Source organism: Lagenorhynchus albirostris, chromosome 16, assembly GCF_949774975.1.
Source record: "Lagenorhynchus albirostris chromosome 16, mLagAlb1.1, whole genome shotgun sequence".
Lineage (NCBI taxonomy): Eukaryota > Metazoa > Chordata > Mammalia > Artiodactyla > Delphinidae > Lagenorhynchus > Lagenorhynchus albirostris.
The window spans coordinates 30658973-30685891 of record NC_083110.1 but is presented as its reverse complement, the minus strand read 5'-3'; the positions used below and the strand labels follow the sequence as shown (position 1 = coordinate 30685891).

The 26919-nt window shown below is 55.2% G+C and overlaps 1 protein-coding gene across 3 annotated transcripts in view; it reads left to right on the top strand.

Moving 5' to 3' along the window:
• The first annotated feature begins 228 nt into the window (after nt 1-228).
• Nucleotides 229-26919, top strand: part of ZCCHC24 (zinc finger CCHC-type containing 24) — a 60428-nt gene continuing 33737 nt past the window's right edge. For all 3 annotated transcript variants that reach the window (XM_060126864.1, XM_060126866.1, XM_060126865.1), the window contains exons 1-2: nt 229-594; nt 12792-12992. In XM_060126864.1, the coding sequence (XP_059982847.1) occupies nt 349-594; nt 12792-12992 (447 nt within the window). In that variant the 5' untranslated portion in view covers nt 229-348. The remainder of the gene's footprint in view (nt 595-12791; nt 12993-26919) is intronic.

Sequence of the window (26919 nt, the reverse complement as noted above, 5' to 3'; positions counted from 1 at the left end):
CTCCAGGAGGGGCGGGGCCTCGGAGAACCCCACCCCGGGAGCGGCCGCTGAAGGGGTCAGAATTGAGGCAGATAGCGGTTCGTGGGGCGGGGCGGGCGGATCGGAGGGGGCGGGCCCAAAAGTTTCCTGCCCAACTTTCGCTGCCTCCTTCCTCCGCCCGCGCGCTCTGCGGCTGCAGTTGGGGGGAGGCGGCGGCGGCGGCGGCGGCTGTGGGCTGAGCGCGGGGTGCAGGCGATCGCCGTCGGGGCTCGGGCGGCGGCAGTGGGCGCAGGCTCCCCGGTGCCCGCCCCTCCGCTCCGGGGGGGCGCGAGCGGGCGGCCGGGGGGGGGCCGGCACCATCGCCGCAAAATGAGCCTGCTGTCGGCCATCGACACGAGCGCCGCCTCGGTGTACCAGCCGGCCCAGCTGCTCAACTGGGTCTACCTGTCGCTGCAGGACACGCACCAGGCGAGCGCCTTCGATGCCTTCCGGCCCGAGCCGCCCGCCGGCGCCGCGCCCCCAGAGCTGGCCTTCGGCAAGGGCCGCCCAGAGCAGCTGGGCTCGCCCCTGCACTCCAGCTATCTCAACAGCTTCTTCCAGCTGCAGCGCGGAGAGGTGGGTGCCCCTGCGCGCCCCCGCCCTCAGTCGACCGTGCCGGGCCTTTTCGTATCTGCCCGGCTCTTCCTGGCCTGGCCCAGGCCCGGCTCCGTATTGCCCGGCCCTGCTTGGCTTGGCTTCGCTCAGCTCTGCCAAACTCGCCGCCCGAAGTCCCCGGGGCGCCGGGAGCACGTCACCTCCCAGCTGAGCCCGGCCCGGAGCTGCTCAGGCGCGGGCGGGGCCCTCCTGCCCTCTCTCCCAGCCCGGGGCGCCCTGCTCCAAGGGGACTGGGGGGGCCCGGCTGGGAGGGTGGGTTCCGGATTCTCTCCAGACAGCCGGGGCGCGGCCTGTGCAGGGAGCCCCTTCCAAGTGTCCTTCCCACGCCCAACCCCATCCCCCTCTCGGCCACCGCTGGCTGGGACGGAGAGTGTGGATTCTGCTCCGAGTTCCTCCGGAGGGGCCTAAAATCTTTTCTCCTCCGACTTCGGTGGTTCCCGATCCGAAGGGCACCCTGGAGAGCAGTGACTAGCCCGGAGAATTTTTCTTCTCTTCTCACACAGGGACCCCCAGATACATCCTCCAGCCGCTCGCCCTCCCCCAGCCACATAGGAAGTGGTTTTTGAGGGCCTGACCCCACAGACTGCGCTGTCCCCCGCCCTCCCAGCCTGGAAGGAAATGAAAGGGAAATCCTCTTGAGCTCTTGGGAGGGGGGCTAGATAGGGGGAGAGGTTCCAGCTGCCCAGTGCCTTCTCCAGAAACCTGGGCCGGCTGCTGTTGCAAAGTCTGCCTGTTGGGTGGATTCAGTTACAGAATCGGAGGAGCAGTGCATCTTCCCCCAGCTAGATAAATACACAGATTGCCAGGACCTCCCAGCCCCTTTGAGAGGTCTTCAGGGCCTTCCCGAATACCACCCTCTCTGGCTTCAGCTGGACTCCTCCCGGGCCCCACTCCCACTTACTCCTGCCTCATTTGGGAACTGCAGACACCCTTCTGTGGCCTTCACTCACTCTCCTTCTGGCAGCTCTCTCTGCAAAAGTGCAGGGGGAAGGGGCAGGGGAGAGGACACACACGAGGGGCACTTTCCTTCTAGACCTGGGCACACCAATCAGTTTCGGGAGAGTCAGAACACTTGACAGTTTGTGGGAGAAGGCCTGTGTATACACCAGTGTGCTGGGGATGGAGGTGGGGAAGACAGAGGGTCGCCCTTTCTGGCCCCATAATGTGTTCCCCTCTGCCATTATTGACTAGGGGAGACATGGACATGTAAATCGCTGGCCTGAGGCCTAGAGATGGGCCAATGGCAGGCCAGCAGAGAGGAGGGCTGGTTGACCTGTGTTGGGCTAGTCAGGCATTGCTGGGGGAGATGAGTCTGGAAAGCACTATTTGGTGCCAGGCAAGAGCATTTGTATGCCAGAGCTCTTTGTAAACTGTAAAGCACTCTCTCCACGTGAGGAATTGTTCTTGGCTGGGAATCTTTCTTTCTTGTAAGAGAGTTTGCCGCCTCTTCAGGGAATGGCTTCTGTGACCAGGGGCTTTGCAGGACGGTGCCTGGGTCTTGTCAGTTGTTTGTTCTCTTACCAAACATTTGTTGAGCTCTGTGTGGCCCCCTGGGGATTCTGCCAGAGTCTCGCGGGAGCCCCAGATTAGAAGACAGACCCATGTGAAGGGTGGGTGGTTTCATGGGGGTCCTGTGGGAGCTCAAAGGCAGGAGGGTGACCACGACTCACGGGTCAAGTCAGAGTCCCCTAATCAGCCTCTACTGGCTTCCCTCTGTTCCCACCCTACGGTGGCTTTGTTCCACCATGTGGGTCTCTGCTAAGATGGCCTGGGAGTTTGGGGCCATCAGGAGTCCCCTGTGGGGGTAGGCTGTTGTGCCTCCTCTTGGAAATTTCTGGCATCCAGGATCCCACCCAAGTCTCAGTGAGACCTGCCTTTTGTCACTTCACTGCTGTTTACCTCGATGTCCTCATGAAGAGGCACATTCCTTTGCTGGGGCCACTGTAGAAGGAGCTGGTAAAGGTTATCTAGAGCAGTGGTGGAAGAAAGTCTCTCACGATCTGACTTTGGAGGAACCCTCGTCTCTGTCTGGGCCTCAGTTTACCTATCTGTAAAATGTAGTCTCTGCTCTCCCCCAGGGTGATGTGTATGGGATTTGAGAGCTGTACAGGAGAGGATGTGCCTACAGACAGGCTGGGTTAGGGAGGTAAGAGGGGCTTCCTTGCAGGGGCTGGAGGGCTGGGCCTGTTGACTTCCGGAAGACTCTCTTGGCTTCAGACTCACTCGCTCTCACCCCCCACCCGCTTTGCCTCCTAAACCCTCTTGAAGCCCCAGCTGTGCTCCTGGGGACAGGCCTTTCCTGTGTCCAGGGCTTAGCTGGTGACCTAATATGGCTGCAGAATAGCAACTGGTTGAGAGAACAAGAAAAAATACCCCCCACCTGAATGCCACCAAGGGGCTTGTTGGGCAGGAAGCAAGTCGTGTTGGGCTGGAGGGGACTCTACGAAGGGACCCAGGGGCCCAGGAGCGTCGCCATTCTGTGCAAAGCCTGGCAGGCCTGGTGGCAGTGCCTGCGGATGTGACTTGCATGCTGACCACTGACCACGGCCTGTCTGCACCGGTCCCTGTGCCAAGGGCCCACCCCCTCCTGCACCACCCCAGGCTGCTCCCACCACAATAGCAAAACACCATGAATGCAGCTGGGCTTTGGGCGGGGGGAGGTGTGAGGACATGGGGGCACAGAAGCCCATTGTGCCCCGGAACCTCAGCTCTGGAAGCTGAAGAAAAGCCAAGGGTTCTGAGTGGAGCACTGGCCCTGGGAGCGGAGGGGGAGATGGCAGAGTTCACGGGCGAAGTGCAGGAGCAGACCCCAGGATGCGACTCGGATGCTCGTGGGGACCCCTTGGCTTCTCGGTTTGTGGTAAGGCTGCCAGGCCGAAGCACACACAGGTACTCGGCGCAGTTTTTTAAAAGGCCTCTGGGTCTAGAAACCGGGCCCTGTGAACCCGTTTCAACCCCTGATCTGTGGCAACAACTATATGTCTTTGGAGGGAAACTTGTGAGGCCCTTAGCTGAGCCCTTCCTGTCTCTCTCCAAGTATCCGAGGAAGCCAGATCTTAGAGGGAGTGGGGGGTGGGTGGCATGGGGGGGGTCTTCCCTGCCAGGCTTTGTTTGGAATTTAAATTCACAGCAGTGTGGGGACTGTGGGACTCCACCTCCAGAAAAGTAGAGTTACCCCATGTTGAGCAGTAGCTCTCAGGAACCTCAGAGGGATGCCGAGAGCCCCTCCCGGGTAGTCCCTGTACCCCCTCAAAGGAGATGTAGCTGTCCCACTCCAGGTCAGATGCTTAAGGCAACTGTTTTCTTTCCCTCTTCCTCCAGGGCCAGATGTGGCTTGAATATGTGGCCCTATTGTCAAGTGATACTTTGTGGAGGTTGGGGGAAGGGCTTTGGGGTCAGATACATTTGGGAAACATAGCATACTGTCCTTCCCTTGGAAACACACCATGCTAACACAGTAAAGGCTCTGAGAAGTCCTGCAGTACAAAACCTGCTAACCTTTCTTCTTCAGCCCAACATTTTGCATACCTATTTGACTGGATTACATTTTTGGCACAGAACACGTGCCAGTGTTCTGAACACCTCCAGGCTCAGAGAATGCTCTGTCAAAGCAGACCTCTTTCTTCAAACCGTAGGAGGCTCTTCCTGGAGCTGTTAACCCAGTTGCCCTCCTGGGTCCCAGTACTATCTTCTGTAGCACTGAGGACACCCTCCTCTTTGCAGCTCTGGTCTCATTGGAGATTTGAGAACAGCAGCAAAGGTCTCATGAGGCTTACCAGACAGGGCTTCAGGCTCCGGCACACGCAGGGCTGTTAGAAGCCATAGAGGGGTGACCACAGTGTCCTGCTTTAAAAGGTTCCCAGGTATTAGGGACTGTGCTCTCCCCAGGTGCGGCTGAGCTGAGAGGCTGCCTGGACGTGTAGAACAAAGCCACCTATCTGCTCGAGGGTGGGAGTTTGCCTCGCTGGGGCTGAGTGGGCTTCAGGAACTGAAATTTGTTCCCAGCAGCCTTTGTGGTCTGTGTGGGGTGGTGGGGGGCAGCCCCAGGGCCTGGGAGGAATGGCCATTCCAACCCAGCTGGGAGCTTGGGAGGATGCCCAGCTCCCTCTGGCCAGCCCTGGAAAGCTGAGCTCTGAGTCAGGCAAGGGGGACCATCGTTCGAGGGCCTGTTGGCTGAGGTGGTCTGACCCTCCCTCCATCAAATTAAGTTGACTGGGCGGGCCTAGACTCAGAGGGGAGACCACACCTCGTGGACCGTCTGAGTCAGGTGGGAGGGAGGAAAGCAGGCAGCATTAGTAATAAGGAATTAGCAGCGGCCGAGAGCCAGGCACTGTCAGCACCGAGAGAAGGGCCCTGTGGAGAAGGCGGCCCTCGAGTAGCGTCTCTTACTCTTGGTGATGCTTTATTCTTGGCATCTTTTTCTTCGTGGCTCCCATTTTACAGAAGAGAAAACAGGCCTGGCAAGTCACCCAGCGAGACAGTGGCAGAGCTAGATCCAGCAGTCTTCTCCATCCCAACTACAGTCATCTCTGTGGCTTGTCCAGCTGGTGCAGTTGGCTTTCGCCTGGATCATTCACTGGACGCCAGTGCAGGGCAAGCAGTAACCAGGGTGTTCTGTCAAGCCTCAGTGTCTTGGATATTTTGTCCCCCATCTCAACCCTTCTGAGGAGTGATAGGCATTGGTCATGGGATCTGGGTTTCCTGTCATGTCCTTGCTCCAGGATGGGGCTCTGTGGGGATGTGAGTCCAATGGTGGCCTGGCTTGGGAGAGGCAAAGGAGATGGACACTGAGCACTTCCTAGCACTCCTGTCTCACAGCATCCACTGTGTGCCACAAACCCATTGTGCAGATGGGGAAACTAAGGCTCTTCAAGAGGAGGAAGATAGAGTTAGGGACATCTCAGGATGCTTGGTCTGCCATATAAGTGTGTGTGTGCACATGTGTGTATGTGTATGTGTGTATGGTGGTGATGTATAATCTTTTTATTTATTTATTTGTTTATTTTTGGCTGTGTCAGGTCTTAGTTGCAGCACGCGGGATCTTTTTTTTTGCGGTACGCCGGCCTCTCACCGCTGCGGCCTCTCCCGTTGCAGAGCACAGGCCCCGGACGTGCAGGCCCAGTGGCCACGGCTCACGGGCTCAGCCGCTCCGCGGCACGTGGGATCTTCCCGGACCGGGGCACAAACCCGTGTCCCCTGCATCGACAGGCGGATTCCCAACCACTGCGCCACCAGGGAAGCCCAGCACGCGGGATCTTTTTTTGCAGTGTGCGGGCTCTTCGTTGTGGCCCTCGGGCTTCTCTCTAGTTGTGGCGCACAGGCTTCTCTCTAGTCGTGGTGCGTGGGCTCAGTAGTTGTGGCATGTGCGGGCTTATTTGCCCCGTGGCATGCAGGATCTTAGTTCCCTGACCAGGGATCGAACCTGCGTCCCCTACCTTGGAAGGCAGATTCTTAACCACCAGACCACCAGGGAAGTCCCAGGTGTTGTATAATCTTTATTCTGTCCTTCTCTGGCCATACTGGTCCACTTGAGGTTTCTGAAAACAACAAGCACTCCCGTTCCTCTAAGCTTTTGCACTTGCTGTTGCTGCTACTGCTTCTAATGCTATTGACTGTCCCTGTATAACTGACAGATTCCAACTTACTTCTTTATGACACCAGTGGATGTCTCTTCTCCGAAGGCTTTACCTGGCTGTCATGGGGAGCACACCTCCCTCCAGCTTCCGTGTCCCATGACAGATGAGTGGTACATCCTTCTGGTAAAGCATGTCTTAACAATCGGTATTTCTGTGAAATATGTGTCTGTCTCCATAGCTACATTTCAACACTCTGAGAATAGGAATCCTGTCTTTTTCCACTTCGTAATCACAGCATCCGATGCTTAGTCAGTGCCTGGGACAGACTAGGTGCTCGGTTAACATTCACTAGGTGGATGGGTGGATGGATGACTTGGACTCTCTCCTCCCCTTCCTTCCCCAGACTTGTGACTATTGTGAATGCTTTCCTAGTCTCTTAGCCTCTTGTTTTATCGCACAGAAGAAGTGTTTATGGATTGCTTGATAAATTTTAAAGAGCTGACCTGGGAATCATGAAACCCTATCCCTAGAGACAGGGTCCCAGCAGAAGCTTAGGTGTGCTAACAGCTCTTGGCCTTCTTTGGCTATGGGCCTCTTTGAGAATCTGAAAGCAGCTCGAATTCCTCTTCTCAGTGCCATGCACATAGCACACAAGTGCGTGCACACGCAGAACTCGCATTCGCATGTAATTTCAAGGGGATCATGTCAACAGTGGATCCCAAATCCAGGCCCCCTACTGTAGAAGCTGCAAGCCTCAGTGGCACCCCAGACTGGCTAAATCTTAGGGACCTCTAGTCTGGGATCCATGCTTTCTGCTTTGATGTATGAATATATTCTAGAAGCGAGGGGCAGCCTGGTCCCCAGTGCTTATGCTGTAGCTGGGCAGCAGGCACATGGTTGTGAAATGTGAACACCTACCGAGTGAGTGGTGACCTGGGGGGAGCAGGAGGGACTGAGTGGGGATGCGGAGACTCCCCTGTGTCTGTTCTGCTCTGTCCTGCTGCCACTGTGCTCCTGCATCCCCTGGTCCTTTCTCTCCCCATTTCTCTCTCCCAACTCCCCCTACCAAGGAGAGCACAGCCTGCTTATTTAAATCTGAATCTCCCATCAAGCTCTGGCTGTGTCCAGGGAATTGTGTTTTGCATGCCCTGGGTGAATGGGCCTCTAGGAGGCAATGGTGTCCTTGGGGGTCCGGAGTGGGGGGATTGCCACCTCTGTCACGGTCGACCCTGCCACCTTCTTGGCCCACAGGTCAGCTTCGGACCTTGGAAACAGGAGCAGAGCTGGGGTCTGACTGTGGCTAGGGAAACCCTCGGTCCAGGTGTGGCTTCACTCTCCCATCGGCCAGCTCCAGCCTTGACAATGGCTGTCTCCTTCTGTCCCTGAGCCCAGCCCACATCCGCCCCTGCTTGTGTGTATAGGATGTGTTTGTGTTTGACCCTGCAGGCCGGAGCCCCAGTTAGACCCCAGCGGGTAGAAGAAGTGCAGATCTCTTTGGAGAAGGGGTAGACTCATTTGTGAGATGAATGGTTTCTTGTCCCAAAGAGAGGAGTGTGGGTGTGTATGTGTGTGCATGTGTGTGTGCGCGTGCGCGTGTCTGTGTGTGTGTATGGGGGTGGCTTTTGGGGATAAGAAAGCAGTTGTTCAGCTGATGAAAGAGCCCCCACAGAGCTGAGGCTGGGACCAGAGAATTCCTCCTCCAGGGCCGTCTCAGGCCCAGGGGCAGCAGGACTCAGCATTTGCTTTGGACAGACCTCCTTGGACGCTGCCCACTGCCACTGCCATGACCTTCCCTGCCGGGCTGCTCCCGCCTCTGCCTGCTGTCCCTCTTCTCTTCTTGCACCCATCGCTTCTCCCTCTGGTCTGCTCTCGGAAGCTTCTGCCCACCTGCCCTAACTCCTGCCTCCCCCCTCCCACTGTGCCCTGTTTCTGTCCTGGGGGGGCAGCCAAGGGGGAGCACATCTTGTCAGGTTGAGTCAGCCCTGGAAATCTCCACTTGTGTATCCCAAACCCCTCAACAGAACCACCAACCCCGGGGCCCAAGCCCCTCAAGCAGCCCAGAGAAGCTGGTGTCTCATCTTGCAGGGCTGAGGGGCTTCTGTGCCAAGGAGGATGGTCCACGCCAGGTGTTTTACTCTGGGTCCCCTTCCTGTAGGGGAAGCCAAGCCTTGGAGGCCGTTCGGGGGCTGAAATACAACAGGCCAACAGATCTGGGTGTGACTCTCCTCTCAGCCACATGCTGGCTGTGTTTCCTTGGGCAAGTTACACAGCCTCGCTGAGCCTCAGTTTCCAGTTCTATAAAATAGGACCAATAATGCCCATCCAGAGTGTTCTTGTCAGGGATGAGACTAAGAAAGGGAAGGGATCCAGTCAAGTATCTAACACAAGTAGGATGAGAATAAACTGTAGTATCTTCCCATCTAACTTTCTCCAACAGCCAAGCCAGAACCTTGGAGGAGTTCCAGCAATGGACAGGAATCTGATGCTTTGTTCCCCACATGTGGCATAAGGATCCCACGCTTCCTACTAGCTGCTGGGGTCGCTGACCCAGGGAGGAAGGAGGGGTGGTTTCTTCCCCCAGGCTGGTTATTTGGGCCCAGATTACCCAGAGCCACACACTAGTGGGGCTGCCCACAACCACTGGCCAGAGCAGCTACATCTGAGGTGAAATCACCCTCAGCCTTCGTCCGTGGGAACTCATCTGTCAAGTGGAGCTCCCTTCCCGCCTGTGATCATTGCACACAGGACAGTCATGGGCTAGGGGACACCAGAAACAGTCTGGTCTCTGGGGCAACGGAGGGTTGCAGAATCTTTGCCTTGGGGGATGTCTAGCCTTGTGGAGAGATGAGGAGGTATCACCGTGTAAAGAGGTTAGAGAGAGACATCAGAGCCCCTTCAGGCAAGGGCAGGGGAGTCACAGGGTGGTCCCCACCCCAGCCTACAGCACAGGGCCATGGCCTGGAGGTCAGGAGGCCCCTGGAGGGGGCTGGGGACTCTGTGGCCAGTGGGGCCTCAGTAGCACCTGAACCTGTGCTTTTCACACCGTCCCTTGGCGCCCAGGCCTGAGAAAGAAGAAGGGGTGGGTTCAAGGCCACACCACTAGAGTTAGAGCCATGGCCAAGAGCCCGGTCCTGCAGGGGTTTGGACCCAGAGTGGGCATCCCAGGGGTGGACAGCAAGTGCAGGCCTGGAGGGAAAAGAGCGGTTGCGGGTGGGACAGTAAGGGGAGCAGCTGCGTTGTTGCAGAGTTAGGGGCTGACTGACGAAGGGGAGCCCTGCCCAGCCTTGCCCTCCAGCCACAGACGACAGGACTCGGGGGAGGTGGCGACCTCGTGGATGAAGTGCCTTCTGTGGACCAGGCTCTGCGGGCATCTTTCAGTACCTGGAGTCTGGACCTTGAAGAAGCAGGCTGGCAGAGATCATCAAGTGTGCACTCCTCCCCTGGTCCGTGTTACATTTTACACGTGGGAAACCCAAAAGGCCAGGGCCCTGCCTCCACAGACAGAGGGAGGGAGCTCTGAGTGTCCTGGCCTCTGCTCTGGCCGGTCCCCACAGGCTGTGGAAATGTCCGAGAGACCAACTTGCCTTTCACCTCCATGGCCCGAGCTCCTTGGAGCTTCGGAGAGGAAACAGCTTGCTGCCCCACCTGCCCGTCCAGCCGGCCAGCAAGCAGGACTCCTGGCCCTTAGGCCTGGCTGTGTGCTCTGGTCTGTGCCCCCGGGCCTCGCTGGGCCTCAGTTTCTCCATTGTAACTTGAGAGTGAGGTTGGGTCAGTTGACTGTTCCCCTTTCGTCCTTTTGTGGTGTCGTCTTGAATGGTGGTGGGGGGAAGGGAGCTGGAGCGCCCGTGAGGGCCAGGCCGGAGCACACTGGTCGGCGATGAGGGGAGCTCTGGCCTCGCTTCTCTGACCCGCAGCTGCCTGTGTGACCCTCCTGAGGGGCAAAGCTGTGCCCCATCTGAGGCTATGGGGGGATGTCAAGCTGCCGGGGAGAGGACAGCCTGCTCGGAGGCCTCTGGCTGCCCAGAGATACCCACGGGGCCACCGTGGGCAGGGGTGTGTGGCCACAAGATGGGGGAGAGGTTTTTTCAGGGTGTAATTAGTTCTCTTCTGGCTCCCACCAAACTTCCCCTTCCTCTTGACAAGTTGCTGCCAAAACAGCCCTGATTCCTGTGGACTTGCTTCAATCTTATCCAGAAAAAAAAAAAAAAAAGAAAAGAAAAGAGAAAAAAATAAGAGGGTTGTTATTTGTGAAGTTGCATTTCCCAGCCATGAGGGTGAGTCACACCCTTTGGAGCTTCAAGTTTCTTGTTTGGATGAACTTTTCTCTGGGAGGCTGGGGCGATACTGCCCTCCCCCAGACCAGTTCTGGTGGGGAGAGGTCTAGAGACAAGCCAAGGAGAGACCTTGATAGCTGGAAAGTCCAGGTGCTCCCAAGGCCAGGTAGGGCCGGACAGGTTGTACCTGAGCTGCCCCAGGGGAGCTTTAAAATGCAGACCTGGGCTTCGGGGAGTTAGCGTTTAACAGGGACAGAGTTTCAGTTTGGAATAAAGAAAAATTTCTGGAGATGGGTTCTGGTGAGGGTTGTGCGATAAAGTGTGTGAATGTACTTAATGCCACTGAACTGCACACTTAAAAATTGTTAAAAGGGTAGGTTTTATGTAATGGATATTTTACTGCAATGAAACAATGCAGTAGGTTTGGGGTCCTCATTCCTAGGTGGCTGCTTTGGTAGGTCTGAGGTGGGGCCCAGAAAACTGTATTTGTTAAAAGTGTCCCAGGCCATTCAATACAAGGTTGGACACACTCATCTAATCTGTAGAATGGGGACAGTGGCTCGTAGGGCTGTGGTGAGCGTCAGCTATCTTAACACGTGTAAAGTTTCCAGCACCAGGGACATTCAAGTGCTCAGTATATGTTACTATTATCATCTAATCCCACTTCCTTTGGGACCTTCCCCACATCCTTTAAGGTTGTCCAGTCTTGGCTCGCATACCTCCAGGGATGGGGGACCCTCTGCCTTTCAGGATGGACCATCTGGGGCTATCTAGGAGCTGGAGAGTTGCCCTGAGACTTGATGCAGGTTTGTGTGGGATCTTTCACAGTAGCCCTGGGCAGTGGTAGAGCAGAAATGGTCATTAGGACCCTTTGAGTTCAATGCCCAGTCACTGCGAACTGACTGTGTGTTGGGCCTGGCCGCCCTGGATGTGGTGTCTCTGTCTTTCCTTCCAGATCCCAGGCTGTGGTCTAAACCTACATGGGAGAGAACAGAGGCCCAGAGAGGGAAAGGGCTGGCCCAGGGTCACATAGCAGGGTGTCCAGGGAGCCAAGAAGAGTGACGGCTGTGTCCTCTAGGGAGGAGTGCCGGACCGCCCAGAGGCGTACATGTGTGGGGGTGGGATCTGTCCTGGTTGGACGAGGGGTGTCTGATCCCCTGGGGCCAGCTCTCAGCTCACCTCCCTGCCTTCCCACACTGAGGGGACACAGAAAGCACTGTCCCTACCCTGGGCTCCTTCTGCCCCATCTTTGTAAGGGAGCCTGAGGCAACTTCCTCTCGGGGGCTCTCCTCCCCTGTGAGCCCGGGGACCCCCAAGAACAAGGCTGTGTTGTCTCTCCGACAAGTCTCCCCAGGGTCTGTAGTTCACTGCTGGGGTTCTTGGACACCTTAGCTGGGGCCAGGTGTGCCCAAGCCCCATGCCCAGGTATGTCATCAGCCTCCTGTGGAAGCTGCCTCTTTCCAGCCTTGGCCTGGCCCCAGGAGAGGGGCCCACGGCCATTCCCTGCCAGCCTCACCGCAGGCCCCACCTTTGCTAAATTCCAGTGTGCCCAGCCGCCCAGAGCCCGTGACTCCTATAAATAGAAGCTGTATACACAGGAGGGGGCCTGGGCCGCATCTACTTTGAAGCCAGGCAAGACATCTGGTTCCTGTCAACTGGAGGTGGGAGAGGTGAGAGAGGTGGGCCACTTCCTCCCCGGGCTTCCAGAGAGCTGGCCTGGGCCGGGACAAGGGCTCCCCGGAACACAGTGTGCACAGGCCTGGGGCTGCAGGAGACCAGGCAAAATGCTGCACTTCAGTCTCCTCTTCTGTACTATGGAAACAATGCTGCGAGCTGATGCCTCAAGTCACCCCACTAGGACATGGCAGAGCCCCGGCTCTAACAGGTTGCTTTGTGCCGTACGTCTTACCCCTGGCAGTGTGTAGAGAGCTATGACCATTGTCATCACCATCCCCATATACTGAGTGCTTCCTCAGGGCCCGGCAGGAAATAAAGGGCTTTACATTCTTGGCCTCACGTTAGCCTCATAGAAACCCTTGGAGGTAGCTATCGTTATTCCCATTTACCGGATGGGGCCACTGAGGCCCCGAGTGGCTAACTGGCTTGTCCTCGGATGGACAACTGGAGGTAGGACTTGAATGCAGCCTCCAGGAAGCTGGAGCCCTCAGGCGGCTGAAGGGTCACTATGAATTCGTGTGTGTGCGTGTGCGTGTGCGTGTGTGTGTACGGGCCTGTAGAGGTTCCCAGGAGGCCACGGCGCCGTAAGTGGCCAGGCCTCCAGAGCCCTCACAGCCTCTGTCCCCTGCAGGCGCTGAGCAGCAGCGTGTACAAGAGCGCCTCGCCCTACGGCTCCCTCAACAACATCGCCGACGGCCTCAGCTCCCTCACCGAGCACTTCTCCGAGCTGACCCTCACCTCTGAGACCCGCAAGCCCAGCAAGCGGCCCCCGCCCAACTACCTGTGCCACCTGTGCTTCAACAAAGGACACTACATCAAGGACTGCCCCCAGGTAAGGCAACCCGGCCCGGTGCGGCTCAGGGCCCCTGCTGACCTGTGAGCCCTGTGTCCCCCCTTCAGCGAGCGCCTGGCCCCGGGGCTGCTGGTCGCCACCTTTTTGTCCCCTCTGGTTTTTCTGAGGCAGGCTGGCTGGTATGGACGGGACAGAGCCCCCAGCTTGGTGCTGCACTGGCCGGTCAGCAATCTGGGTGGGGGACCCCAGAATGAGGTTCTGGGCCTTCGAGTCCCCCCAGTCGTCCTGCTGAGGTGGGTCCTGTTACCGTGGGGCAGGAGGGGGCCAGCAGCATCTTCACAGCTCTCCCGAGAGCCCGCCGCCTCCCGCTCACAGGGAAGGAATGTGGGCTCTGGGCCAGGGATCCAGATGTGCGCCCCCCTCCCCCAGGCCCCCGCCTCTGCCTCCTCTGCAGCCCACTCCCGTGAGGGGGAGGGGGCACCCTGCCCGCGCCCTGTGTCCCCGGGATAGGTCTAGGTGAAGGCCTCGGGCACCGTGGGCTGGGTGTCGCTCCCTTGGGGTGGGAAGGGGGTTGGGAGACCAAGGCTTCAGGAGCAGCCCCGTCTCTCACCCGGTGCTTTGCCACGACAGGGTGGGGGTCCGGGGGGCAGACCCCACTCACCAGGCGACCCTGACTCTCTGACCGACATGGCTTTGGAATCCTGGGGAGAGAGAGGTTAAGAGTTGTGTTAAACACCATACGAGATTATCAGTGATTTTTTTCTCCCTATTGTTTTTTCATACTTTCCACTGTTTTTAGAACGTGGTACTACTTTTATTTTGTACGTGTAATGGAAATGGAATCCTGGAAACTCAGAAAATCCGTGTAGTCTTGCCCTCCAGATGTTGGCAGCCGAGGGTGTGGCTGGGCAGGGCTGGGTCCCTCCAGGACTGGCGGGAGGTCGAGGTGCGATTGCCAATCACCGCTCTTCTCAGAAATGACTGTGCCATGCCTGAGGTCCTGGCTGCTTCAAGTACGGCCGGCCACAGCTGCATCAGTATCACCCCAGAGCTTGTTAGAAATGCAGAATCTCAGGCCCAGCCCAGAACTGTGTTCTAGTAAGATCCCCGGTGATTCAGCCGGTGACCTCAGCCCTCCCCCCAGCCCTGGCCAAGAGAGGCCCACCCACGCCGGACCCACTGATGGGCTGCCCTCCAGATCCGCACTCCCCTGTGCCCTGTCTACCCTCAGTGTACACAGTAAGCAAGGGGCCCTTTGCATGAGGCGATCCTGGCAGAGGGTGAGATTCTGGTTGGCGCTCGGAGATGTGCCCATGGCCCACCCAGTGAGCCTTCCCCAGCTGAGCCGCCAGCACAGGGGTTGTCAGCTCTCAGGCACTCTGCCTACAGGGCACAGCAGAACTCCACCAGGTTTAAGGAGGAGACAGGCAGTGTGCTAAGTGCTCTCCAAGCATTTCATTCAGCGCTCACTTCTACCTGGTGTGCTAAGTGCTTTTAATAGCCTCCTGTTACGGGATGCTTTGTGTGAATGAAGGTCTCACACTGGACCATCAAGCCGGTCAGTGGAGGAGTGGAGATTTCAACCCCGCAGGCAGGTGACACTCAGACATAAGCAGGGGCTCTCAGGGGCTCTGAGGAGGTGTGCTCGTGCTGGGCAGACAGCCTGGGAGAGCTTCCAGGAGGAGAGGGGCTTGAGTGGGGCTGGCAGGTTGATGGGACAAGGGTGACCAGTATCCAAAGGCAACAGATGATGAGTCAGAGGTGGAGGGATGGCGAAGGTGTGTGTGTATTTGCGCACGCGCTGCGCTCTCCCAGACGGGGCCAGAGCTCTTCCCTATGTGAGGGGTAGGAGGGCCCCTCTCCTAGGTGCCTCTCACTTTCTAGCACTGTGCCAACTACGGTCCTTCCTTTATATGGGTTACACAGCGTGTTCGCTTATCTTGTGCAGGGCTCTTAACTCTGTGGCCGAAGTAGGAGTAATAGCCCCATTTTACAGTTGGAGAAACAGAGCCTCAGAAAGGTGACGTGCTGAGGAGAGGGCAGAACCCTGGTCTTGGGGCCTCTGTGCTCTTTGTTTCCTTGAGCATCCACACGGCTCCAGGCTGAGACTTCCATGGCCTGTGGAGCTTGTTTCTCCCTTGAGCTGGTAGAGCCCCTCTTCTGGCCCCATCTCAGACTTGATTCTATCCGGGATTCTTGCAGACCCAAGGATCTCCCTTCACTCTTCATGAGGGTCACCATCCGTAAAACGAGGCTAGTGAGAACACTAACACAGAAGACTGCTGTGAGGACTCAATGAAGTAATGCATGAAAAGTGCTTAGCACAATGCCTGGCACATAGTCCGCCCTCAATAACTGTTGGCCAGCATTATTTTTATCTCCCTTGCATCACAATGCAGAGTGTACATACTTAGGTAAGTATTTTAGCAGAGGCTGGAATATGACCACAGGCCCCGGGGCCATGTGCTGGGCTCGATTCATCTCTGCCAGCCCAGGTACCATACAGTACGACAGGTGCTTAGTACAAGTCTTCTGGAAATGAAGGAACAGGTGGAAATCTTTGTTTCAAATGAACTATTATGTAAGAGCTGAGCATTTATAATATTTAAAAGTGAAATGCTTATTTTTGGTAAGTGAATTTCCTCTATTGTTTTTCTATTCTTATTTCCTTACTTTCTACTCTAACCTTTTTAAAAATTGTGGCAATATACATATAACATAAAATTTACTATTTTAACCATGTTTCAATGTACACAGTTCAGTGGCATTAAGTACATTCACATTGTTGTGCAACCATCACCATCGTCCATCCCCAGAACTCTTTTCAGATTGCAAAACTGAAACTCTGTACCCATTAAGCAATAATTCCCTCCCCTTCCCTCCCCCAACCCCTGGCAACTGTTATTATACTTTCTGTCTCTAAGAATTTCACTACTCTAGGTACCTCATATAAATGGAATCATACAGTATTTATCCTTTTGTGACTAGCTTATTCCACTTAGCATAATGTCCTCAAGGTTCACTCATGTTATAGCATGTGTCAGAATTTCCTTCCTTGTTGAAGGCTAAATAATATTCCATTGTGTGTGTGTATCTGTGTGTCTGCCTCATTTTGTTTATCCATTTATTCATCAATGGACAACTGGATTGTTTCTACCTTTTGGCTATTGTGAATAATGCCGCTATGAACATGGGTGTTCAAATATCTCTTTGAGTCCTGCTTTCAATTCTTCACTCTAATCTTTATTATTTCTTTTCTTTAGCTTGCTTTATGTTTAGTTTGCTCTTCTTTTTCTAGTTTCGTGAGGTGGAAGGTTAGGACACTGATTGTACATCTTTTTTTTTTAATTAAATGTGGGTGTTTATAGCTATAAATTTTCCTCTGAGCTGCATCCCATAAGTTTGGTATGTTGTATTTTCATTTTCATTTATCACAGGGCATTTCTCCATTTTTTTTTGCGGTATGCGGGCCTCTCACTGTTGCGGCCTCTCCCATTGCAGAGCACAGGCTCCGGACGCGCAGGCTCAGCAGCCATGGCTCACGGGCCCAGCCGCTCTGCGGCATGTGGGATCCTCCCGGACCGGGGCGCGAACCCGTGTCCCCTGCATCGGCAGGCGGACTCTCAACCACTGCGCCACCAGGGAAGCCCTATAAATTGCTTTTTGAATCAGCTAAGAGAAGAAAAGAAATCTGCACTTATACTGTCTTTTACAATTACATAACCACCTTATCAGTGCTCCTTGCTTTTTTCATGTGTATTTACATTACTCTCTGAGGTCCCTTACTTTCAGCCTGAAGAAGTTCCTTTAGTATGTCTTGAAAGATTGGTGTGCTAGCGGTGAATTCTCTGTTTTTGTTTATTTACCTGAGAATGTCTTTATCTCACTTTCATTTTTTAAAGATTTCTTTGTTGGGTATAAAATTCTTGGCTGACAGATATTTTTAAATTTGAGCACATTAAATATGTTATCCCACTGCCCTCTGTCCTCCATTGTTTCTGATGAGAAGCCAGTTAATATTATTGGAAATCCATCGTAGATGACATGCCATTTTTTTCTCGCTGCTTTCAAGATTGTCTCCTTGTTTTAGCTTTCAGCAGTTTTACCATGATGTGTCCATGTTTGGATCTCTTCGTCTTTATCATTCTTGGCGTCTGTTGAGCTGATTGGATGCGTTGATTAAAATTTTAAATCAGATTTGGGAAGTTTTCAGCCATTATTTCTTTGAATAACTTTTCTACTCCTTTCTCTCCTCTCCTTTTTGTGGAATGACTTTTAAATGGTCTAATGCTTTTAAACTCTTAAATGGTCTAACTGGGGGTGGAATGTGCAGAACACTAGGCCAGCCCTGCCTGGGTCCTGAAGCTGCCCATGGAGCCCCAGGCTCTGAAGAAGGTAGCAGTGAAAATGTGGTTAAAGCATTCACTGCCAACAGCCTGGGTAGTGGGATACAGGAACCAGAAGTTGGTAACCTGTTAATTGATTCTTTTCCAACCTTAAGGGTGGAGACAGGTGTCCAGAGTTCAGCTCATCAGACTGATGAGGCTTCTCATAGGTATCAGGTGCAGTGCAAGGGGATTGGGCACTAGAGGAAGAGGGGTAGCCCCAAAAGCAGAGGCAGAAAGTGCTGGAGACAAGTTCCCAGTGTTGGTGAAAGGCAGCCCCTCTTTGTGGGGTGAGGCTGTGCCTGGGCCAGGGTCTTTCTCCAACCAATGTCAGCACTGGCCCAAGAAGACTGGGACTCAAGAATGTCTACCATTCAGCTCTTGACAAATCTGTCCCTGTTGCTGTCCCCACACAGTGTGCCAGATGTCAATTCAAGGGTGACAATAATATGAACAACAATAGTAATAGTCTCTCAGCACTGAGTTTACCACTGAGCTTAGTGTGTAATATGCATTAGCTCATTTAATTGTCTCAAAAACTCTATCAGGTCAATTGCCAGATGATAAAACCGAGGCCCAGAGAAGTTGGGTGGCTTGCCTAAGGTCACACAGCTAATGAACAGCAAAGCTGGAATCGGAACTCAGGCCTTCCTGATTCCAGAGCCCATGCTTTTTAAATTAGATTCTACCATCAGCTTTAGCGTCTAGGCTTTGATCTCCACCATCATTCTCAGAAAGGGTTCTTTAGAAAATGGGTTGCTGGAAATAAAGAGGGACAAAGACAGTGTGGGCAAAAGCCATATCAGGCCTGGTCTGGCCAAGTCATTGCGTCTTGTTAGTCGACGCTGGTCCAGCCCCAGGGTTTCTGTTGCCCCAGTGCAGTCAAGGGGGCCACGGGTGGCTGAGGCTGCCAGCTCTGGTGACTGCAGAAATCCCAGGTGGCTGTAGGGGCGTCATGGGTGCTCTCTGTTAGGCCTGCCTGCAGGGTCACCTGTGCGTCTCATGCTGGCTTCTGCACACTGGTGTGGCAGGACCTGTTCCGTGTCAGCCGCGCTTGCCTGCATGGGTATGTGTGTTTGTGGTGGGACCTTGGCTCACTGCCACATCCGTGCCCAGCACACACAATCTGCCAGGACAGAGCTGGGCCCAGCACTCAGTACCATTGCCCAGCCTTTCCTGAGCTCCTACTGTGTGTCAGGCCTGTGCTGGATAAAGCTCTACCTTCGTCCTCAGTGGAACAGAGTGGACAACAGAAACGCTGTTGACCATTTAGGGTGACCAGGGCCGCGGTTAAGGTTTGCAGTGAGATGCCACCTCTGCCTGGGGGTTCATGGGAGACCTCAGAGAGGAGGCGTCTGAGTCTGGAGCAGGGAAGGTTTCCAAGGAAGCGTGTAAATAGTGGGAATTTGCCTTCCGGGAACCCCGAGCCCTTGGCAAAGGCTAGCACTCTGGGTGCCTGAGGGGAGGGGTGGGAGATGTGGCCGCAGCAGGTGGTGAAAGACCTGTGTGCCAGGCTGCACGCACTTGGACTTTCTCTGGAGGGCAAGAAGAAGCCATCCAAGGCTTTAGGTGACATGCTCGGATTGGCATTTTGAAAGATCATACTGGTGGCAGTTGGGAGGCCCGGCTGGAAGAGGCAAGAGTGCAGACGAAACCAGTCTAGGAACGTGGATGGATGATAAGACCAGATATAAGACAAGGGCAAGCAGAGGTTGGAGGCGAGGGGACAAATTCCAGACATGATGAGAAAGTAGCATCTGTGGGGCATGGTGACCAGGCAGGTGAGGGGGAGAGGGGTAAAGTGTCAGGGAGGGCTACCGGATCGCTGAAGGGGCCACCTGGGCCAGTGAGGTGCCACTACCTGGTATAAAAATACACCTGCCTGAGAAGATAGACTCCTGTTCATCTAATCATTCAGCAAACATTTATTGAACGCTACTATGTGCCAAGCACGTAGTAGGCCCTTGAGGATGCCACCGTGAACAGACCGGGAGAGCTTCCCACACTTGGAGCTTATGTTCCAGTGGGCGAAGTCAGACGATAAGCACAAATCAGTAAGAAAAGAAGGAGCTGTGACATGGCAAGGAGTGCCCTGCCGAATATGAGTGCTCTGACCTAGAGGGCCAGGCCGACTTCTCTGGGAGAGACAGCAGGCATGCTGAGAGCCCTCTGTTCTTTCAGGGGCCCACAGAAATGTTGTGATTTTCATTTATTTTAAAACCAGAAGAAAAAAATGAAAGTAATAATAATGAGTATATAATAATGAATCCAGCCTGGGTAATATTTATTTTTATACCAACACAGTCATAAAATAGAATTTTTAATCACTTTTTATGGAGGCGGGGGCCCACAAGTGTCTTAATGTGGCCTTGAAGAGGGTCTGGGCCTGCTTTGGGTCAGGTGACCATTGCAGGCCTCTCTGATGGATGATAGAATGTGAAAACCCCACATACTACCTTTCTCTGAAGCTCAGACAGGGTTGAGGGTCCATATGACGACAGTAAGGACCCTGATGTTAGTGAAGGGACATCTTGTTAAGGTCAAAGGAAACAGCTTCAAGTTTATAACCCCAAAACCAGAGTTCAAGTTCCAGCTCTACTATTTACCAGCTGTGCAACCTTGGATAAGTCACTTAACCTCTCTGGGCCACCATTCCTCATCTCCAAAACATGTCTGCTATTTGGGGCCAGTGCAGGGCTCCCTGCCTTGATGGCCCACTCAGTATCCCTTTAGGGATGGAGACTGGGGTACGGATGGGGAACACTTTCCCTAAGCCCTTTGTCACCCTTCATGGTGCTCAGGCCCAGCCACACCCAGCTGGCAGCCCTCCATCAGGCGCTGAGCTGGGAGCAGGAATTCTCTAAGCCCTCAGCCTCCACCACTCCCAAGATATTCTTGGGGGGCTGGTTGCCCCTTTGAGGGAGGTCTGAGGGGTGTCATCACCTGTGTCTCCTGTGTCCAGCTAAGGACCGGGCACTGTGAGGGGTCTGGGGAAGGTCTGAGCCCAGGGGAGCTGCCATTCCTGAGTCAGCATGCCCAGGGCTGCTAATGAAATCCAGATGTCAGACGGAAAACAATCATCGCCCCCACCCATCTGGCAGCTCGGGTTTCTTGGAGATTGCAAAAGAAGAAGAAAAATAGAGCAGTGAGAGAATCCAATCCTAGAACAGCTGAAACCTTAGAGGTGGGATGTGAATAGTTTCAGGGTCTTGCTGGGGGAGGGGCAGGAGGCAGGGGGAAAGTGAAGGCTGGCCCAGCCCCCCGCCCCGGTCCCCATCCCAGTCTCTGCAGCCCCTGGACCCCAGCTCTTGCACCTCTACCCAGGCCAGAGCAGGCTGGTCCCTGTGGGGTGTCCAAAGGAGGCAGGGAGGGCCATGGCCCTCAGCCCATGTCTGGCCTCTGCCTGGGGTTTCCAACCCCTTGTTGTGGCCCTGACCTCCCTACAGGCCTGGGTTTCCTATGGGGCCACAGTGGCTGAGCCTGGGGAGGGGACAGGCAGAGAGGGACTGAGGGTATGCAGGATTTCCTGTGCAGAACCTCTGGGCAGGGACCATTGATTAGTTCAGAGACATCCATATACTGATGGGGAAACCGAGGTTTTCTCACGGCTGTGGCCAGGACTACAAGTTATGAAAGATTAATAGTGGGAGGAAGGGAAGGAGAGAGGGAAAAGAAAGGAAGAAAGGAAGGGTGGGAAGGGGAGAGAAGGAAGGAGGGGAGGACAAACAGTGTCATTTTACGATTCCAGTGAGGAAGGACTGGGCCCAGGGCAGGTGGCCTGCATCGTATGTAACAAGTATCATTGCAGGGGCTTGCTCCGAATCTTGGGGTCTGGGCTCTGATAGTCCAGTGCTCAGCACAGAACCTGGGATGTCGTGAGCGCTTGGAGGATATTAGCTGGAACGGGTGTTGATGGGGACGATGTAGTGCCTGCTAGTTGGTGTCGGTGCTGGTTTTGGGGTGGTCCCCCCAAACCCTATGTTGTGACCTCGGTCTTTCCTCCCTCCCTTTCCGAGGCCCTCACTTTGTGGCATGGTGGTTCCAAGCATAGCCCTTAAGCCAACCCGCCTGCATTCAACCCCCAGTTTGACCATCATTATTGTTATGCCTCAGCTCAGCTGTTCCAAACTGGTTTGAGAAGTTCTAGAGGTCTAAGAAAACGTTTCAGGATTGTGGGGTCATCCGAGAGGGCTCTGATCCCCCCATCCCACCCTCATCCCACAGGATGGGCTGCCTCTGGGGTGGGCTGCAGGAAGGCCATGTGATGAGGCTGGGCTTCCTCAGGCGCCTTGGGATGGGGGCTGGGACAGGCTCTGATGACTTTGGGTCATGTAGGTTGGCTTGAGGGATGAGAAGTTAGGACCTGGGTCCTGGAGGCTCCACTCTACCCAGGGTGGGTGCTTTGGGAGGAGGGACGATGGGCCATGGCTGGAAGGTGTCAAGTGCCACCTGTGGGCTGTCAGCTCCCCTCTGGCCAGGCAGAGGGATGGACCCGCCAAGTGCTTGCCCTGGCAGAGACAAGTGGGAGCAGCTGTTGGGAGGATGGAGGGACAGGGCGTGGGGGCTCGTGTGGCAGTCACTTTTACATCCTTCCTGCTGCCCCAAGCCTGGCAAGAAAGAGTCTGAGAGGGCCAGTTTCACATCCTCAGCTGCCAGTTCTTCTTTTAAATGGACCACAGGTGGTGACTCAGGGTCCCCAGGAATCTCGCCATGTCAGTTGGCTTCACCTTCTGAATCATCTGTCTCTGGTCTCTGAGGGACAGGGATGTTGGCAGAGCCTGGGAGCCAGAACCTGTCCCTGGTCCTTTAGCCACGTGCAAGGCCTAGTGGATGGAGGGCTGGAGCAGAGCAATTGCATCCTTGTGCTGAATAGCTCTCAGGTGTCACCTCCTCCAGGCAGCCTTCTCTGATTTCCCCTTTCCTCCAAGCTCAAAGGGACCACCCTCCGGAGTCTCAGTGAGCTGGGCTCAGAGCTCACTTCTGCCCTTCCCCAGCTGTATCTTTGTGTATGTTGCACAAGATCACCCAGGCATCTGTGAAATGGGCTCACCCACTTCTCGGGTATTTGTGGGAAATGTGTGGGCAAAGCAGCTGATACTGTACTTGGCATCCCACAAGTGCTCAGTCAATGGCAGCTCTTGTTAGTATTTCTCGCTAGGTTGCTGGGCCTCCATGAGCCTTATCTGCCCTCATTTATAAAGGGAGGCTGACGAGCCTGGCTTTACGGGTTTGATGTGAGGTGGGTGAGAGGCAGCCTGGGATGCCACGGGCCCTGAAGCCTCTTTTTTCTTTTCCCCGCCCCACCTCGGCCAGGCCACTTAACCACACACTCAGGTGCACCGTGCACCCGGGGCCCTCCAGCTTCTGTGCCTCAGCTCATGCCGTCCCCCCAGCCTGCAGTGCCTTTCACTAACCTCTTTTTCCCACCCCCCTTTCAGAGCCCAGCTTGAACTCATCTCCCTGGAGATGCCTTCCGCAGCCATTCCAGGCCCACCAGCTCTCCTCTGGAGCTCCACTTTCCATGATCTGCACCCCTATCCCAGGACCTGATTCTAAGGCCTTTGGTGGCTTCTCACCTGTCCTGCCTCCCCACCTTGTCCCCGGACGACAGGTGATACCCGCTCATTGTATGGCTCTGTGCCCTGCCCTGGTCCTGGAGTGTGGCCTCAGCCTGGGCCCCAGGAGGTGGTCTTGGCCATTTGCCGTTTGAGCTCTGCTGAGACTCTCACACCCCAGGGCTTTGCCTGTGCTGTGCCCTCGGCTGGTAGTTCACTCTCGTTTCTCCATCTTCTCCTCCGAGCTCAGCCCAAATGTGCCCTCTCCCGTGGAGCGGCCTCCTGTGCCCCCTGCCTGGCTCCTACCCTGCCTTGCTGAGCCCTGCCTAGCCTGGGGCCGATCCTCACACAACCGTCTCTCCACTTCCTGGGTGCCTACCCCAGGTAGGGTCTATGTCTGCTTGGCTGGCAAGAGGTCATGGGCTTTGGGGTCAAAAGCCTTGAGCTCTTATCCCAAGCCTATGGCTCAGTAGTTGTTCAACTTTGGCCAAATTGACCCTGCCCCTGAGCCTTCACGCCCCCTGAGTGCATGAAATAGGGTCAGCCGTTAAGCCCATCAGTCAGGGCTTCTGTGAGATCCAGAAACAATGGGACAGGCAAACCCATTTTGAAAACTATAAAGTTGTACTGTTTGCCCCACTGCCCAGTGAGCAGCTGAGCACAGGCCCTGAACACAGCAGGCGCTCGCAAAATGTGTGCTGAGTTGCTTAGAGGTGAGCCAGCGGGCTTCTAGGGTGGGTGTGAGCCCGGGGGTTGCCGTGGCTCCTGCCCTCATCTGCTGGGGGGTCTTGGAGGCACACCTTGATGGCAGCAGGTTCCCTTCCCACCACATCTGGGTGGCCCCTCGGGGTGAGCCTGCACCCCATGGCTTGTCTGGGGTGAGAGGTGGCTCAGTCTCTAGGTTCCACGACTCGGTACCATCGACCTGGCCTGCCTTTAAGATGTGGGCTTCCTTCCTCTCACCCCTGTCCCACATCTAAGGTTTGGGCTGCAGAGAAATCAGGCAGCAGATACAGGGAAGTTGCGCCCATGTAGCGGGGTGGGGAGCCTGGAGAAGTGCGCCTCCCCATGCCTGGCCTGCCAAGCGTCTCCATCTCATCATCTCATAGAAATGCTCACTCTAGCCTGGGCGTGTCTGCGGTCCATCTGTAACCGAGTGTCACGGAGAGGTTAAGCAACTTGCCCTTGCTTCCACAGTCGATTAGGATCAGGCCAAGTCTGTCTGATCGCAGGACCCAGCCTTTTCCACTGTCTTCTCTATCCTTGAGGACAGCCCCATCCGCCAGGACACGCTGTGCATCTGCTGTGCTCTGGCCCAGGCAGAAATCAGGCTGCGGGAGGCTTCCTCTCTGCCTTGTGTCTGCCTTTTGTGCGGGGAGGTGAGTGTCTCTCATCCCACAGGTTAAGGAGAGGCGTGTCCTCAAGCAGGATAACAAGGGGTAAAAGCAAACACAAGCCCAAACTCCCCTCTACCACCCGCCCACTGCCCTGCTCCTTGGCGGGGAGTGTGAAGCTTAAACAGGGCCGTGGTCTCCTCCCCCCACAGGCCTTCTGAGCCCTCCCATTCGCCGGTCCCTCCATCCTGTGTGTTCCCAAAGGACCCTCGCACAACCAGCTTAGTGTCTTTGTCTTCTCTTTTGACTATGATCTGGGTCAGGGTCAGGGTGGGGGGAGTGGGCAGGAAGTCCATGAAATCACTAGCACAGTGCCTGGCGCATGAAAGTGCTGCTTCGATGCTGTGCCCCCAGCATCTGCCGTGGCACCTGCCGCAGAGCCGGGCCATCATATGGAGATGGTATTAACAGTACAGTAGCTGACACTTACAGGGAGAGTTCTCTATGTCCCAGGCTCTGCTCTAAGCACTTTACACATATTGACTCGTTTAATCCTCACACCAGCCTTCTGTAGGCTCTTATTATCCCCATTGTACAGAGGAGGAAACTGAGGCACAGAGACAGTATGTGACTTGCTCAGGGTCACACGGCTCAGATCCAATCCCAAGCATTCTTGCTTCAGAGTCTGTGAGGGAGGAAGGGAGAAATAAACAAGACTCAGCTGGGAGGTGGGAAAGGAAAGGGAGGCAGGGAGTGAATGCTGGCTGAGCAACCTCCATGTGCCAGAGACCACGCTGAGCCCTGGCGCATCCTCCACGTCCTCAGGGATGTCAGTTCTCCCAGTGTCACACAGGAGCCAAGGGCAGGGCGAGGATTTAAGCCCAGCAAGCCTGGCTGTATAGCCTGGCTGATTGCTAACCCTCTGGTCCACCAACCGAGGCCACTGAGAGCCAGATCAGTAGCCAGCACAGCTCAGTGAGGGCCCCCCGGGGACCCTCAGGAGAGCACAGGAGCTGTCTGGCCTCTGCCTCCAGGCCCACACAGTTGAGTGGAAGGCAGGATAGGGAGTTGCTGTGTCAGGCCACTCATTGCCAAGGTGTGCGTGGTTCTGACCAGCCACGGAGGAAGAGTTTAGAGGAGGCACTGTAGCCAGGTGGGTGACCTTGAACAAGCCCCTTGCCCTTGCTACACCTCAGTTTCCCCTTCTGTGCTATGAACCCAGCGATATGCATCCTGTCTGCCCCTCAGGGCTGCTTTGTGGATCTCATGAGCTAACAGAGCTGGAAATGAATTGCAAACCAAGCCAGACAAAAGTAAAGTGTTCTTAGGAATAAAAAATTTTTATTTATGAACATCTAAAGGCTTGCTTCTCAAAGTGTGGTCCGCGGACCAGTAGCAGCATCCGGAGCTTATCAGAAATGCAGGACGTCGGGCCCCATCCCAGACCTGCTGAATCGGAATTGGCGTTTTCACAAGCTCCCAGGTGATTCGTGGGCATGTTAAAATTTGGGAAACACTGGTCTAAGGACCATCTGGGTTCCTACTTCCCCATTCCTTGAGACTGCCTTTTGGGTTTTCTTTCCATAGCCTGTTAGGGGTTCTTGGCTGGAAATCCCCCATCTCGTTGGAGGAAACACTCTGGACCAGCAGGACCCCTGCCCTGCTAGACTGCTTAGGAGCTGTGGGCATATCTGATTAAAACTGCAATCAGGCAGAAGCTGTGGAGCCTCTGCTGCTCTGGCGGGCTCTGAGGAGTGCCACCCCCATCATTTGTTTGGGAGTTCAGCTCCCACAGGAATCTGCAAGGCCAGCCAGACCTACTACAGGGACCGGGGAGAGGGGCACCCTCAGCTGAGGTGCAGGAGGACTAGGGATTTCCTCTGAGCAAATAAAGCGCATTTGTGCCCAGATAGGCTCCATCTTCATGCAGGAGGGCAAAGGGCTAACACTGCAGCTGCAGTGTTTCAGGTCAGACAAAAGAAAGAACTTCCCAATTGATTGAGAACAATCTGGCTAAGGCTGCAGAGGGCTCACATTCCCTTAAATATGTGGCCATGTTGGGTGAGGTCAAGAGGCAGAGGCAGAGGCAGAGGCAGAAAGGATTCCCAGAGGTTCTCTGTCCAGCCTCTGCCTTGAGACCATCTTCACTTAGAGAGGTCAAGGAACTTATCTGCGGCCACTCGGCGTGCTAGTGCAGCAGGGACCCCTGGCCTCTGACTCCCCATTCCCGGGACCCTCCTTCATTACAGGCCTCCCTGGAGGCTGGGGATTGACCTTGATGACCTCCACAGTACTCCTCCAGCCCCCCTGGAAACCACCTGGAGGACTTCAAGCATGAGGGTGGGGGAAGGGAGGGGCTGGCTTTGTGAGCCTAGCAGTTTCTGTCCTGGCCTGCTTGGTCCCCAAGACCACTGGGGATGCCCCTGGAGCAGGGGGACTCTACGGCAGACACAGAGAGTTGGGCACAGGGTCCCTGGAGCCCAAAAGGTCCAGGTGGAGGTAGAGCACGGCCTGAGGGGGCTGACCTTGGTGTAGAGGCTAGAGACCACTGCTGTATGTTCTGGGCCAGCTACTTGAATTCTCTGTTTCCCTGTCTGTGATAAGGTGGTGAGGTTTACCAGATCAGTGCTTCTCAACTGGGGCTTCACAGCAGAATCACCTGGGGATTTTTTTTTTTTTTAGTTTGGTGTTG